Source organism: Cervus elaphus, chromosome 30, assembly GCF_910594005.1.
Source record: "Cervus elaphus chromosome 30, mCerEla1.1, whole genome shotgun sequence".
Taxonomy (NCBI): domain Eukaryota; kingdom Metazoa; phylum Chordata; class Mammalia; order Artiodactyla; family Cervidae; genus Cervus; species Cervus elaphus.
Window position 1 is genome coordinate 26,333,167 of NC_057844.1, and position 13,796 is coordinate 26,346,962.

At 38.4% G+C, this 13,796-nt stretch overlaps 1 protein-coding gene across 10 annotated transcripts in view; it reads right to left on the reverse strand.

Moving 5' to 3' along the window:
• The window catches only part of NBEA (neurobeachin), a 646,246-nt gene that overhangs the window by 116,633 nt on the left and 515,817 nt on the right, over positions 1 to 13,796 (reverse strand). For all 10 annotated transcript variants that reach the window (XM_043891765.1, XM_043891767.1, XM_043891768.1 and 7 more), the window contains 2 exons: positions 6,335 to 6,452; positions 5,918 to 6,020 (listed from right to left, as the gene is read on the reverse strand). In XM_043891765.1, the coding sequence (XP_043747700.1) occupies positions 5,918 to 6,020; positions 6,335 to 6,452 (221 nt within the window). The remainder of the gene's footprint in view (positions 1 to 5,917; positions 6,021 to 6,334; positions 6,453 to 13,796) is intronic.

Genomic DNA, 13,796 nt, shown 5'->3' on the forward strand with positions numbered 1-13,796 from the left:
CACATGAATTTTCATGGGGTGCCTGTTCTTTTTTTAACCACAGCAACCCCTAAAAATTAGTTTCACAAAGCTGTCATCAAAAAGAATACAAGAATGCAGTGCCATCAAATGTTGAAGATTAGAACTAAATCGAACTGAGTTTGTGCAGCATTTGATAGATGCTGCTGTATTTCCCTAAAAAACTGTAAAATGCCCTGCAGTAGGCCTGAGAGTTCACTGTGACATCCTAGGGCTCCATGGTGGGAGCTGTGGACCTAAGACTATCTTTATCTCCCGTGTTTTATTACCATGCTTACATTCACATGAGATCTTAATAACCATGGCAAGAGCCAAGATATAATGTGCTGTTTAGTTGCTAAGTCATGTCCAACTTTTTGTGACCCCATGGACTGTAGTCAGCCAAGTTCTTCTGTACATGGGATTTCGCAGGCAAGAATACTGGAGTGTGTTGCCATTTCCTTCTCCAGGTGATCTTCCCAACCCAGGGACTGAACCTGTGTCTCCTGCATTGGTAAGCGGATTCCTTACCACTGAGCCACCAGAGAAACTCAAGATATAAGGGTTGAAGAAAAGGAAGGAGGAAGGAAGAATGGGAATAAACTCGGTCTGTCAAATTAAAATTTGAATTAAGAATTTAAAAAATAATTATGTCTAACTCAATGCTTAAAATGTTAACTTAATATTTTGTGGCAGCCTGGTCACATATTAACATTTTTGGGGCTTTCCTAGTTATATATACTTGAGATAAAAGATCCTAAGGATTCCATAAGAACTATATAAGCCTAATTGCAATGGTAAGGGGAATATATATTTCATACTTCACTTAAATACTATATCTTAGTAAACTTTTCAATTAACTGGCAATATGATTTTCACAGGGCTACTAAAAGGGTTTCCAGATTTTAAGCCATTCCAGCACCACTATTCAAAAATTTTCTAGGCCAGATACTCTCACTTACACAATTATTTATGCTATAAATTTTAGCCTTGATTCTGGATTTGTCATAGCAACATGCTAAAATATTTTCTGAATTATCAATTAATAAATTATATTGACCCAATTTTTACTTGCCACTATTGTAATTATGTGCTTAGTTCAACTTTCACTGTATTACTATTTTAATCATATTCTTGCTAATCTGACTAAAATTCTAACCAGCATCATGCTTAGTCTGCTAAAAGCAATGTATAGAATAAAGTTGTAAATTATTTGTCGACATTTTAAATCTAGAGAATTTAAGAAGAAAACTGCTGATATGGAAATAATCCTGAGCACCAAAAACACTCAAAAACCAAGACCAAACAAATTGTGATAAGGATAAATAATGGGACTAATGGGAGAAGGTTATGTCATTCTTAGAGTACGCAATTGTGAAGAAAAATACGGGCATACAACATGAATTTAGAAAATCAGATTACTATTAGCAAGTTCATGGAAAGGACCAGTTTTTCCTCTTTACTGCTCTCTCTCTTCTACTATAAACTCACCGAGAGCAGGAACTATGTTATACATATTGTTATGTCCTTAGCATTTAACAATACTTGAACTAGAGTGGGGTCTAAATAAGTATAAACCAAATGACTTGAGTTATTGGATTTCTATCCCCCCCAAAAAATAATGGCTAAAGAGAGATGAAATTAAAAAAAATAAATAAACTCAATCATAAGAAGAAGCAAAATGGTAAACAGTAAATCAATAGGGTGATTAAAAATATCCTATAAAGATTTGGACATTTGAATGAGTATAGTTGGTACATATCTGGGCTACACAAAAAATGCTTTTACAACTGGTGAATAAGAAGAAGATAAAATTGCCTTCTGGAAAAAAAATACTAAGTACTATAACAAATGGTGACCATTTAAAATCATTAACTCTATATATGCAACGAGGTATATTCTTAGTAAGTAAAGAATCTAACTATACTCAAAATTTATTGATTATAATGACTGTCTGAATAGAAAATAGCAATACATTAACCAAACAATGACAATCAGTATGGAGTCTAGAAAACGGACAAATTCTTTGTCAGTATTTTTCTATCATTATGCATGGAGTAAGGGTATTGCTCTTTTGATCAATGTGGACCACTTTGATAGAGGACACCAAATAGAAATTAAGAGAGTGGGTTATGATCTTGGACAAGACAAGTAACTTATCTAAACCAAAAACTTCCTATTGTAACTTGGGGTAAGAACTCCATTAATGAACCTCCTTGTCCATCTGGTGGTTAGGGCTGCATGCTGCTGCTTCAAGGGGCAACCATTTGGTCCCTGGTGGAGGGACTTAAGATCCCTCATGCCACATGGAACGGCAAAAAAAAAAAAAAAAAAAGAGAGAGAAAGAAAAAGATTTAAAAAAGAAATCCATTAAGAATCCACATGGTTTTAAGAATTAAGGGCTGAGTGCCCCTCTGCCACGTGAGGACACATGGACAGGATGACCATCTATGAACCTGGAGTTGGGCCCTCAGCAGACACCAAATCTGCTAGTGATCCTGCACTTTCTATCCTCCAGAATTGCCAGAAATAAATGTCTGCTGTTTATAAGCAAAAAACTAAAGCTTATAAACTTGAACACAAAATATAGTCCCTGGGACTTGGAAAGTGCTCAGCAAATGAGACATGCATGTAAACTAGAGGGGTGTTCATTAGGCTCTGCTCAGTTCAGTTCAGTCATATCCAACTCTTTGTGACCCCATGGAATGCAGCATGCCAGGCCTCCCCGTCCATCACCAACTCCTGGAGCTTGCTCAAACTCATATCCCTTAAGTCGGTGATGCCATCCAACCATCCCATCCTCTGTCGTCCCTTTCTCCTCCTGACTTCAATCTTTCCCAGAATCATGGTCTTTTCTGCTAGCTTTATGGAAATATTCCTTTTGTTCTAAATCTTTGCAATGTGATCTCTTTGGTGGGCTTGCCCAAGAAGTGGCCTAAGTGATACGTGAAGTCGATTTTCTGGCAGTATACCTGCCTTTGAGTTTGATCATTTTTGTCTGTTTGCTTCTAAAGCAGTCTCCTTTGGGCTTAGTTTAGGGTATATTCCCTAGAGTTTGATAAACTCTTCCTTAAACTGACAAAACCTGATGTCAAAAAAACAAAGTAAAGAATGGATCCCTTGGTGATTTTACCAAGATACTCTCAGCTGGAAGGCTTCTATTTGTAGGAGTCAGACATCATCCCTTCTGTTTGACAATTCTCTAAATATAATAGGATCTTACATATCACACACTCTTTGTAGGTGTCTGTGTGTATATTTATTTATCTACTCACCTAGCTACCTACCTGCTTACCTACCTACCATCTGTATCTATGTGTGCATGCCCACATGCATGTGTATAGTATATATGTGTGTTCACAGTCCACAAAGTGTATTCATTTTATGGTCTCAGGACATTTGTTGAAATATCTTTCACAAAATACTGTGCCCATTTTATAGTAGATGAGAACTTCAGTCTTCTTGCTTAATGTTATCTGAGTTCCTACAATCAGATCAGACCCAATCATTGTTACCCAGCCAGTAAGTGGCAGGTCTGAGCCTAGATTCAATGTTCCTCCAACCTCCATCTGCTACCTCCAAGGCTAAATATCACAGGAAATAAACAAAACTGAACTTATGAGTATTTTATTGGGAAACAAATAATGAGCTGAGTCTTTGGGGGGAACACAAAGGGGGCAACAAAAAACTATCTTAAGATAGAATTTCCAAAGTTACTAAACATATGTTTTGTTTCCAGTTTTTCCATCAAAAAGAATAGCATTCCAAAAATCTGAGTCTAAATGTGGCTGAAAGGAAAATTATACTCATAAGAAATAAGGAATATAGTAAAAGAGTTTCTGGTTGTTTTAAATGATTTCAGGTCCTGACAAGTAGAAGAATACCGAAAGAAATCAGAAAACTCTATTGGTAATCTTTGAAGAATCATGGTCATTGAGAAATATGCCAGGAGGCAGATGGTTATTCTTTAAAAGGAAAAAGTTAGGCCTGTTTGTGAGTTCTTAAATTCAATTCTTGGAAAAATTCTTGACTTGATGATTAAACAATTTGTAGGTACTTGCGAAAGGAAGAAGTGATTACTAAGAGTCAGCTTAGATTAAGAATAAGCCTTGCAAAATTAACTTCATCTTTTTTGCTAGATTAAATGCATTTTTCTTTTGACCTGTATTTTATGTAAGTACTTCGTTGTCTACTAATGTCTTAAGTGAATTTTGTTGTTCAAAATAGCAAATACCCTGAGCATGTGCAAACATGTCTGTGAATTGGTTTTACACTATAAGCTTAATATGAGAATAGAGACTTTGTAATGTAGGGTAACTCTAGTTGAGGAGCACTTAAAAGCACCTTTGCAATTAGGCAGTGTGCTAGGTATTGTAGATTAAAAGATAAATGAGACACAGTTCCTGTCTTTTAAATGTCTGTAGCCTATTTAAGGGGAAGATGGACAAAGATTGGTTTTCCTTTCCATGCATGCAGTGCTCTGGAACAACTCCCAGGCACTTAACGATCTACACGGGAGACACTGTTGCTTGTCTGCCCGAAGCCGATTATTCTCTTTCTTCCTTAACAACAGAAAGTGTATTTTTTTCAGGTAGGAAGTGGCAGGGAGTTCAGAGGTATATTTTTCCTTGACTTGTAAGGGATGATTTGGCTTCACTTTCAGTGTTCAGTGATTATTTTAGGGGCAGGAAGGTGACTCCATTCTGGCCAAAAGGACTTCTAAATGTACTCCATTCTAAAACATAGAATTTCAAGAAGTCCTTTGTGTCCTTCTCATCCTTGAATGAAGTTGTATGAAGATGTGGTATTCAGAGCAGTAGTGGTTATTTTGGGAATATGAGGCCAACTTAGAGTCCTGACATTACTGAACCTCTGAGCCAATACTGGCAACTCCTGTTTTATGTTTAAAATTTTTATTTATACATTTATTTATTTTTGGCTATACCGGGGCTCCTTTGTTGCTTTTCTCCTGTTGTGTGTGGGGACTACTCTCCAGACGTGGTGTGTGGGCTTCTCCCTGCGGCGGCTTCTCTCGTGGCAGAGCACAGGCTCTAGGCACGCAGACTTCAGTGGGTGCAGCTCACAGGCTCAGCAGTTACGCTCACAGGCTTCAGAGCACGGGCTCAGCAGTCATCGTGCATGGGCTTAGTCGCTCCACGGCACGTGGGGTCTTCCTGGACCAGGGGCTGAATTTGTGTCTTCTACACTGGCAGGTGGATTCCTTACCACTGAGTCACCAGGGGAGCCCCTGGCAACTTCTTTTTAATTCCACCTCTTTCATAAAACAAAACCCCCACAACCAAAACCCTATTGGTTAAGCCACTTTTAGTCATTCAGTTATTCGCAGCCAAAACCAACTAATTGATATTAGTGACACACATAATTACTGACCATGTTTTCTACACAGAGTAGTATCTTTGACTAAGTAAGATTTCAAAATAATGCATTTAAAATACAAAGATGAAAGATTCAGGAAATGATTATAACCACACCATAATGAATGACTATTAATCTCAATAAACCCTACGAGTTTTATTACTGTAATGAAGAAGTCTTTTTACACAACACTTATAAAAAACTATATGTTATTACACAACAATTAATCACAAACATCATGAGGCTTTTGGTATGTCTTTCATAAGATCTTCAGCAAAAATGTCTTAACATGCTTATTATAAGATGCAATCAACTTTCTTACTTTGTCATTTAAATAAAATTATGTTAAATAAAATTATTCCCTATTCTGTCATTCTTAAAATAGCTGTTTTCATAACCTCTTTCCTTACAAATGATCTGCAGAGGAAGACAATTCCTTGGTATTCAAAATAATTACAATGGCATAACTCTGTTCAGATTTTTGTTGTATTGAGATGGAAATATGTTAGCAAACCATAGGTAATGTGTAATATGATATAATTACCTGGCTTGTGGCAAACCATAGCTGGTCCCTACTCCAACCCGAGGCAAGCTATAGACGACTTTTTTTACTGTTGCTTGATCAGGGAAATTAAACATAACTGAAGCTGTGGCAAGAAGAAAAAACATGATTTAGAAAACCACAGGAGAGCTAACCATCAATTTCAGAAATCATTTTTCAAGTGCCTTTCATGATTTATTTGTAAAGGTAATGAATCTTCATGGAAATTAGATTTTCTTGTAAGTTTATCCTAGGATTAACATTTTCAAACAAATATATTCTTTTTTAATTTTTATTTTTGCATTAGCAGCAGCATATCAAAGAAAGAAATACAATGAAAAAAATCAAGTCGGTATCACATCATGTCAATCATTAACATTCAGCAGCACATTTTCTTTCAAAATATTTAAGTAGACTTACTTCGGTTTGCCATAAACACTTCCAAGGCAGTATTTTGTAGAAGATAACGTCTTGAAAATACAGCTCGTATCTCGCTGAACATCCATTTTCCATGAAGTCCTTCAGTGTATGCAAGGACCTAAAATAAGCAGTTTGAAGGGAATTGTCGGTCAGTGGAATGTGTGTCTCAGACTCAGTCTGACAATACCTTAGACAGTGCTGTATAAAAATCAGTAAATTAGGGGTTATCTTCCTGAATTCATGATGTATCACAATACTGTAAATCATTTGATTCTGTATATTTACAAAATTTCTACCTTTCTCAATTTTTGTACCTGGCTCATGTAGAAATGAAGGAACAAAGGAACAGAAAAGTTGTAAGTTCAAGGTGACCCTGTGACAAAACAGAAAATGTGTTATGCCTTGGTGGTCTTACATATGACTGGTTAGACCAGGTGGCTGGATATACATGGCTGGTGCTTTTCCGATGTCATTTTTCCTCCTTCTTCCTTGCTTAATGGAAGACCATTTAGTCCTCAAAGTGGTCAACACCAAGCAAGGGTTCATGATTGGTCTGAGCCTGAGGTCAATGAACATTTCTGGTAAAAGGTGAAATAGTAAAAATTTTTAGGACTTGCAGGCCCCCTGTCCTTCTCACAACTATTCAACTTTGCCACTGTGATATGAAAGCAGTCCCAGACAATGTGTAAGTAGATGGGCATGACTCTGTTCCAATAAAATTTTATTTGCAACAATGGCCTGAATTTGTTCCTGAGGCCAGAATTTGTCTGACCTTTGATCTAAGATAGTGATGATAAAGTCATTCTTTGCTTTCCCCAAATTCCCTTGCAACTATAAGTAAGGAAATGTGACCCAGAACTGGCTAATGAGAATGAAACCAGTCATTTGGGGATGTTCCAGAAAAGCTGATAAAAGGAGTCATATGTAGCTGGCACACTTCTGTCTCCTCCTTACTTGAATGGAGATGTAATGGCAGAAACTGTAGAAGCAATTGTGTAGCCATTAGAGGAAGGCCAAGGGAATCCCAGCAAAGGTTGACCCTAATACTAAGTTGCTTAGTATTGCTAATACTAATTCTCAGCAACTATCCATATGTGGACTTTTTGCTTCATGATACAGATAAATTCACATTTGATTATTCTGCTGCAGTCAAATCTGCAATAAACACATTTTTGGAGATAACAGAGAGAGAGAAGGACAAGAAAGTCTGGCATGCTGCAGTCCATGGGGTCACAAAGAGTCAGAATAACAACAAAATGAGTATAATCTCAGAAACAAGAAGAGATCTTTCCATGAAAGCTATGATGGCACCTTTATACTAAAAGTGGTATGCCAGGAGGATGGGTGATTTTATGTATTTGCGACTGTGCTGCTAAGTATGGTTATCATCTTGATTTTACACACTTTCATCAGCCATTTTGGAGAAGGAAATGGCAACCCACTCCAGTATTCTTGCCTGGAGAATCCCATGGACAAAGGAGCCTGGTGGGCTACAGTCCATGGGGTCGCAGAGAGTCGGACACGACTGAGCGAGTAACACACACACACATATTATATATTAGACTTTATATATATGAGTGTGTGTATATGCATGCACACATTAATATTTGTATTTTTCTCTTTGAGAACCATGATTTAATGCATATTTGATCAAGTATTCTTTCCCATTAATCATAGTGTCAGTTTATTTTATTGAATACCTTTAGCAGGCAGGTGGCTCACACACATAGAAGTTGCTCTAAGTGCTTCATGTAAAACTGTCTTACCAACTGTGCCAGTTATTCAATGATTGGCTCTTGGCTCTGGAGTCACACTTAATTGCTTATCATGTGAAAATAAATCCATGCCCTTAATTTTTCCCTTGGTAGCTGGAAGCATGCTGATGTCCATCAGGAAAGGACTCTGAAGAGACGATGCAGAGGCAAGGGGTCTTCCTTCCCCATTCTGTGTGCTCACCTGGCAGGTCTGCAGAGCGTGGGCTTCTCCAGGGCCCGGCTCCTGCAGTGTGTGATGGCCGACAGGACCTGGTGACTAGAAGTTTTCTCCAGTACTTCAGTGCCTCGGGCACTTTTATAGCAACGTGCTCTGATGAGAACCCTCCTATAAGGAGCTTCACCAATCCCTAGAGGGTGGTTTTCTGGAAAGTTCCAAAAGACAGAGCACCAAGCTCCCCCAGTAGGGCACCAGAGTGACTCTGTACCATGAAGGGTGCTATTAGCCATGCTGCTGCTGCTGCTAAGTCACATCAGTCGTGTCCGACTCTGTGCGACCCCACAAATGGCAGCCCACCCAGGCTCCTGTGTCCCTGGGATTTTCCAGGCAAGCACACTGGAGTGGGTTGTCATTTCCTTCTCCAATACATACATGCCCTCCCTACCTAAGTCAGGGGCCCCTGCTTGGGTTCAATATCAGCTCAAAATACAGTGGCTGCTCTTCATGTATTCTGTTCCTATGTTCTTCAGAGTTCTTTTTATTTCTTACTAACTTGTTTCTCCAAAATTCTACTAGAGTTTATATTGTAATTATTTATATGTTATAGTGTTTATAAATTATAACACTTTCCCTGTTCAAATTGCTATATGGCTTCTTTCTCTTGATTGGTTACAAATTGATATAGGAACTCAATCAGTTCTCCTCCAGGCTGGGACCACAACAGTCCTCAGGGACCCTCAGGGACCCTTGGGAGCAAGAAAAAGGAAACTGAGATAATCAGAGGAACTCAGTAAAGCCTGGAGGTGAAGAGTAAAAGGAGACAGAATAAAATTAAATTATTTTGCTAGCAAGTAATAAACAGCTTGGGCTTCCATGGAGGCTTAGCGGAAAAGAATGTGCCTACCAATGTAGCAGTTGTGGGTTCGGTCCCCGAGTTGGGAAGATCCCCTGGAGAAGGAAATGGCACCCATTCTAGTATTCTTCCCTGGAAAATTCCATGGACAGAGGAGACTGGCAGGCTACAGTCCACGGGGTCACAAAGAGTTGGATATGACTGAGCAACTAAATTAACATCAACAACCATGAACAGCTCAGGAGGCAACTTCCAAAAGATAGATCCAAAGTTCCAAGCTGTTTTGAACAAGGACAGCAGCATCTGAATGAGCGGTACATTCCCCATTCAGAGAAGCCAAGGAAAAGAAAATTCTCCTTAACAATCACTGACGTTATAGTAAGGGGCTGATAAAAGACAGTGCTCTGAGGCATTCATAATTTCCTGCCAGAAAACTCAAGAGAGCTAACAGTCCTTTTCTTTTTTTTTTAAGCATGCCACCTCCTACTTTCTCGTTTCCTTCCAGATTGATTATGGAATGAAACTCTCCTAATTTAATTAAAGCTTCTCTTTTAAGTATCCTTTCCTGTGAACTGCCTTTCCTGGCACCCAGCTTAAGAGTTATCATGTACTAACCTCCAGTATCTCTTCTATGACATCATTTTGTTTCAGTTCTGTGCATGGAACTTATTTATTTATTTGTTTGCTTTTTGTCGGTCCCCTCCCTGTGATGTGAAAGTTCCATGACAACAAGGTCCTCAGTCATCTTATTTACTGCTCAATACACAGAGCCTAAAGCAATGCCTCGCACATATGTGCTCCATATACATTCGTTTATTGACTAAATCACCAAGACAAACAGAGATAATACATATGGGGTGGGGGTGGTTACAAAGAGATCTTACAAAGTATGTGCATCTTTGACTCCTTTGCTGAATTGTAAAGAGCTTTCCAGTTTCACCTTCAGACTTTGCATGTTTATTATCCTAATGCTGAAGCCCGCCAGAAGTCTCTCCTGACTTGAGACTTAATCAAGATCTAAACAAAGCAATCTAAACAGAATAACTGTTTTATATTTTCTAGTAGTTTAATTTGCACTCACAAGGAACTCTAGATTGGGTTATGTGCTGTGCTGTGCTCAGTCATTAAGTCATGTCTGATTCTTCGTGATCCTGTGGACTGTAGCCCACTGGGCTCCTTGGTCCATGGGATTTCCCAGGCAAGAATACCAGAAAGGATTGCCATTTCCTCCTCCAGAGGATCTTCCCAATCCAGGGATCGAATCTGCATCTCCTATACTGGCAGGCAGATTCTTTATCATGGAGTCACTAGGGTAGACTAGGTTATACCATATCTTGAAAGGTCTGTCTCCATAAAAAAGGACTCCTTCATTCTAGAGGGGCTATGGAAGGTCTTTTAGGCTAAGGCATTTTAGTTGATAGACTTAATGTCTCTCACTTAAGAAAATATATACTGAGGTGTGTCACTGAATATCATTTGACACCCCTGTTAAACATCGGTTTCATCTCTGTTAAGTAATTAGACATTTTTTCTTGGTAGTGAAATTACTGCAGATAGGATGGAAAATAAAATATTTAAATAAATGACGAGCTGTTGAGATAAACCACTAGCATTCAAATAACTTCACTGATCGCCATGATCGCCTGGGACTATACCCCAGTCCCCTTTCCTCTCCTCTGCTCAGATGCCAAGAGAAAGCCCTGAAACAGAGCATGAGGGTAACTAGAGAGAGTTTACTGACACACTCAGGGGGCTCACGGAGGCCAAAGGAGAACGCTGTGACACTGGAGGCAGAGAGACTAGTTAGCATGCTACTTTGGGCATGTGATGAGTTTAACCAATTTGTATATGCTTCAAAAGGGCAAAAGAGTATCATTTATAGTTGATTAAGTACTGAGTTTATGGTATGTTTCTATAAAATTCTGGGCATCAAGCCTAGGTCTGAAATATGATTTGATGCTATAAAATTGCCTGTATTTTATTTATACTTCCACTAGTTACATAGTGTTCTGTAAGTTTTAGGCTGTTCTATAATAATGCTTTAAGTTACTTTTTCACTTAGTCCAAGATATTTTTCTAAACCATAGAAGTACTTTCATCAAGACTTGAGGTTTGTGGTTTTGTTTTCTTTCTTAAGTCAACCTTTCCGTATCATCTGATTTGTGCTTCCCAGGCTGTCCAAATTATTTAATATACTATGAAACCAATCAACAAATGCTGAACTAGTCTACCCAGTTTCATTTTCTGAAAAGTTGAATAAAGAATTTTTATTACAGCATATGGACAGAGGAGCCTGGTGGGTTAGTCTGTGGGGTCGCAAAGAGTCGGACACGACTTAGCACCACACACACAGGTCATAAACGGGAAAATTAAAGCATCTTGATCACAAATTTTATGAAACTTTTGTGATTTTCTTAAGTGACCACTGACCTGCTTTGAACTAAGGGCTTAATATCCAAAAACAGTGAAGGGAGAGAGAGATCACACTGGTTTTATACCCTGAGGTCTGCCCCACTCACTTATGAACCGAAGCACATAGGACGCAATCTAAAACAAATGTAATAGAGACCCCTTGTAAACCACTTCACCCAAATGTGTGCTTAACACATATTATTTGATGACTGTGTTGAAGAAAAATAGGGTTGCTGTGCACTCATGTGTATCAGACATGCATATTTGTCAGAAACATGGGTATGGCTGTCAAATCGGTTTCATCTTTTTTTCCTTTAAAGGCAGTTAATATTGTGTAACCTAAAAGTACTTGTTTTGTGATAGCTTTGGCAATCTCAAATTGTCTGACTGCATCTATCAGAACAAATATTTGGATATGAAAAAACTAAATTTTGCTTCAAGCTGTATTTTCTGTTAAGAATTGATGAGAATGATGCAAAGGGCTGGCGAGACATGCCCTGTTCAGTGTTCATCAGGTCATCATATCCAACAGACACTTGCAGCTTGAACAGCTTAATTAAAGGGCTGTTAGTGCAATGGAAAACTGTAATTCCCATTACTTTTGTAATTCTGTACAAATTATCAATGATTCTGGATGTAACAAATATATTCAGGATGGAATAGTACAAGAGTAGTTTTAGGTTTGCATTCATACATGGTCTTTTCCCTTTTGCCAGATGAATAAAGAGGATGCTAAGGCCCAGAAGAAAACCAGAACCACAAAGTAGAAGCAGCTCAGGTTCTAAATTGACCACACGGAAGATCATTTCTGACTGGCAGTCAAGGTCATGGAACATGAGATGACGAAGTAGGAAGTAGCAAAAATGGCCAAATGTTTGGAACTGCCTTCTTCCAGTTCTCACTGCATGTCGTGGTGATACCATTTCTTCACCAAAGGCATAGAGAGAATAAGATGTAACTAATTAGAAGTGTATGGAAAAGAGAAAATAGCAACACAATGGACTATCCTCTTCTAATTGGGCAGTGAATGGCTTTCAAGAGGTCAGTTACAGACGTATGCACAAGTTAAAAGTGAGTTTTCAGATCCTTACCTTCTTAAAATCTATCTGCCTGAGGATGAATATGTGAGAGAAATACATGTTGTCTTTCCCATCTTTCTTTTCTCACTGCCATTCTCCAATTACAAAATGGGAGGGGGGCTCTCTATGATGTATCATCTGGGATACAAAATCTGTTGAGGGGGTAGGAGCCTCAAATAAGGGACAATTCAAAATACTGAAGGAAGTGTTGGAAAGTGTATGTCCTCAATGACTAGATTTGAAAAAATCTTTTTCACGTTAAATGGTTTCCTAATTCTTTACTTTCAAAGAGCTGAAGTTGGATCTAATTGGGTTGATAGTTGGAAGATAATTAAAGATAATTTTTGATGATAGATCCACTAGGTGATTTTTAGCATACAACTTAAAAGTGGCACAAAAAGCTATATAAATGTTGCTGGAATAAAATGTCAATATCCTTCTATTTACTTACTTTAAAATTGTGAACAGGATTTTTCAACAGAATTACAAAAAAGAAAGTTAAAAACTATAAGAGGTATCATTCACACTGGTCAGAATGCCTACCATCAAAAAGTCTATAAATAATAAATGGTGGGGAGGGTGCAGAGAAAAAGGAATCTTCCTACACTGTTGGTGGTAATATAAATTAGTATAGCCTTTATGGAAAGCAGTATGGTGGTAATAAAAGCTACAAACAGTTACCATGTGATCTAGCAATTCTACTCCTGGGCATATAGCTGGAGAAAACTATAACTCAAAAAGATACACGCATCCAGTGTCTCTACAGCGCCATTTATAATAGCCAAGACATGGAAGCAACCTAAATGTCCATCAACAGATGACTGGATAAAGAAGATGTGGCTTAAATACACAATGAAATATTCAGTTCAACTCAGTTCAGTTCAGTCGCTCAGTTGTGTCTGACTCTTTGTGACCCCATGAATCACAGCATGCCAGGCCTCTCTGTCTATCACCAACTCCTGGAACTTGCTCAAACTCATGTCCATCAAGTCGGTGATGCCATTTAGCCATCTCATCCTCTGTCGTCCCCTTCTCCTCCTGCCCCCAATCCCTCCCAGCATCATGGTCTTTTCCAATGAGTCAACTCTTTGCATTAGGTGGCCAAAGTATTGGAGTTTCAGCTTCAGCATCAGTCCTTCTAATGAAATATTACTCAGCCACAAAAAAGAATAAAATCATGCCATTT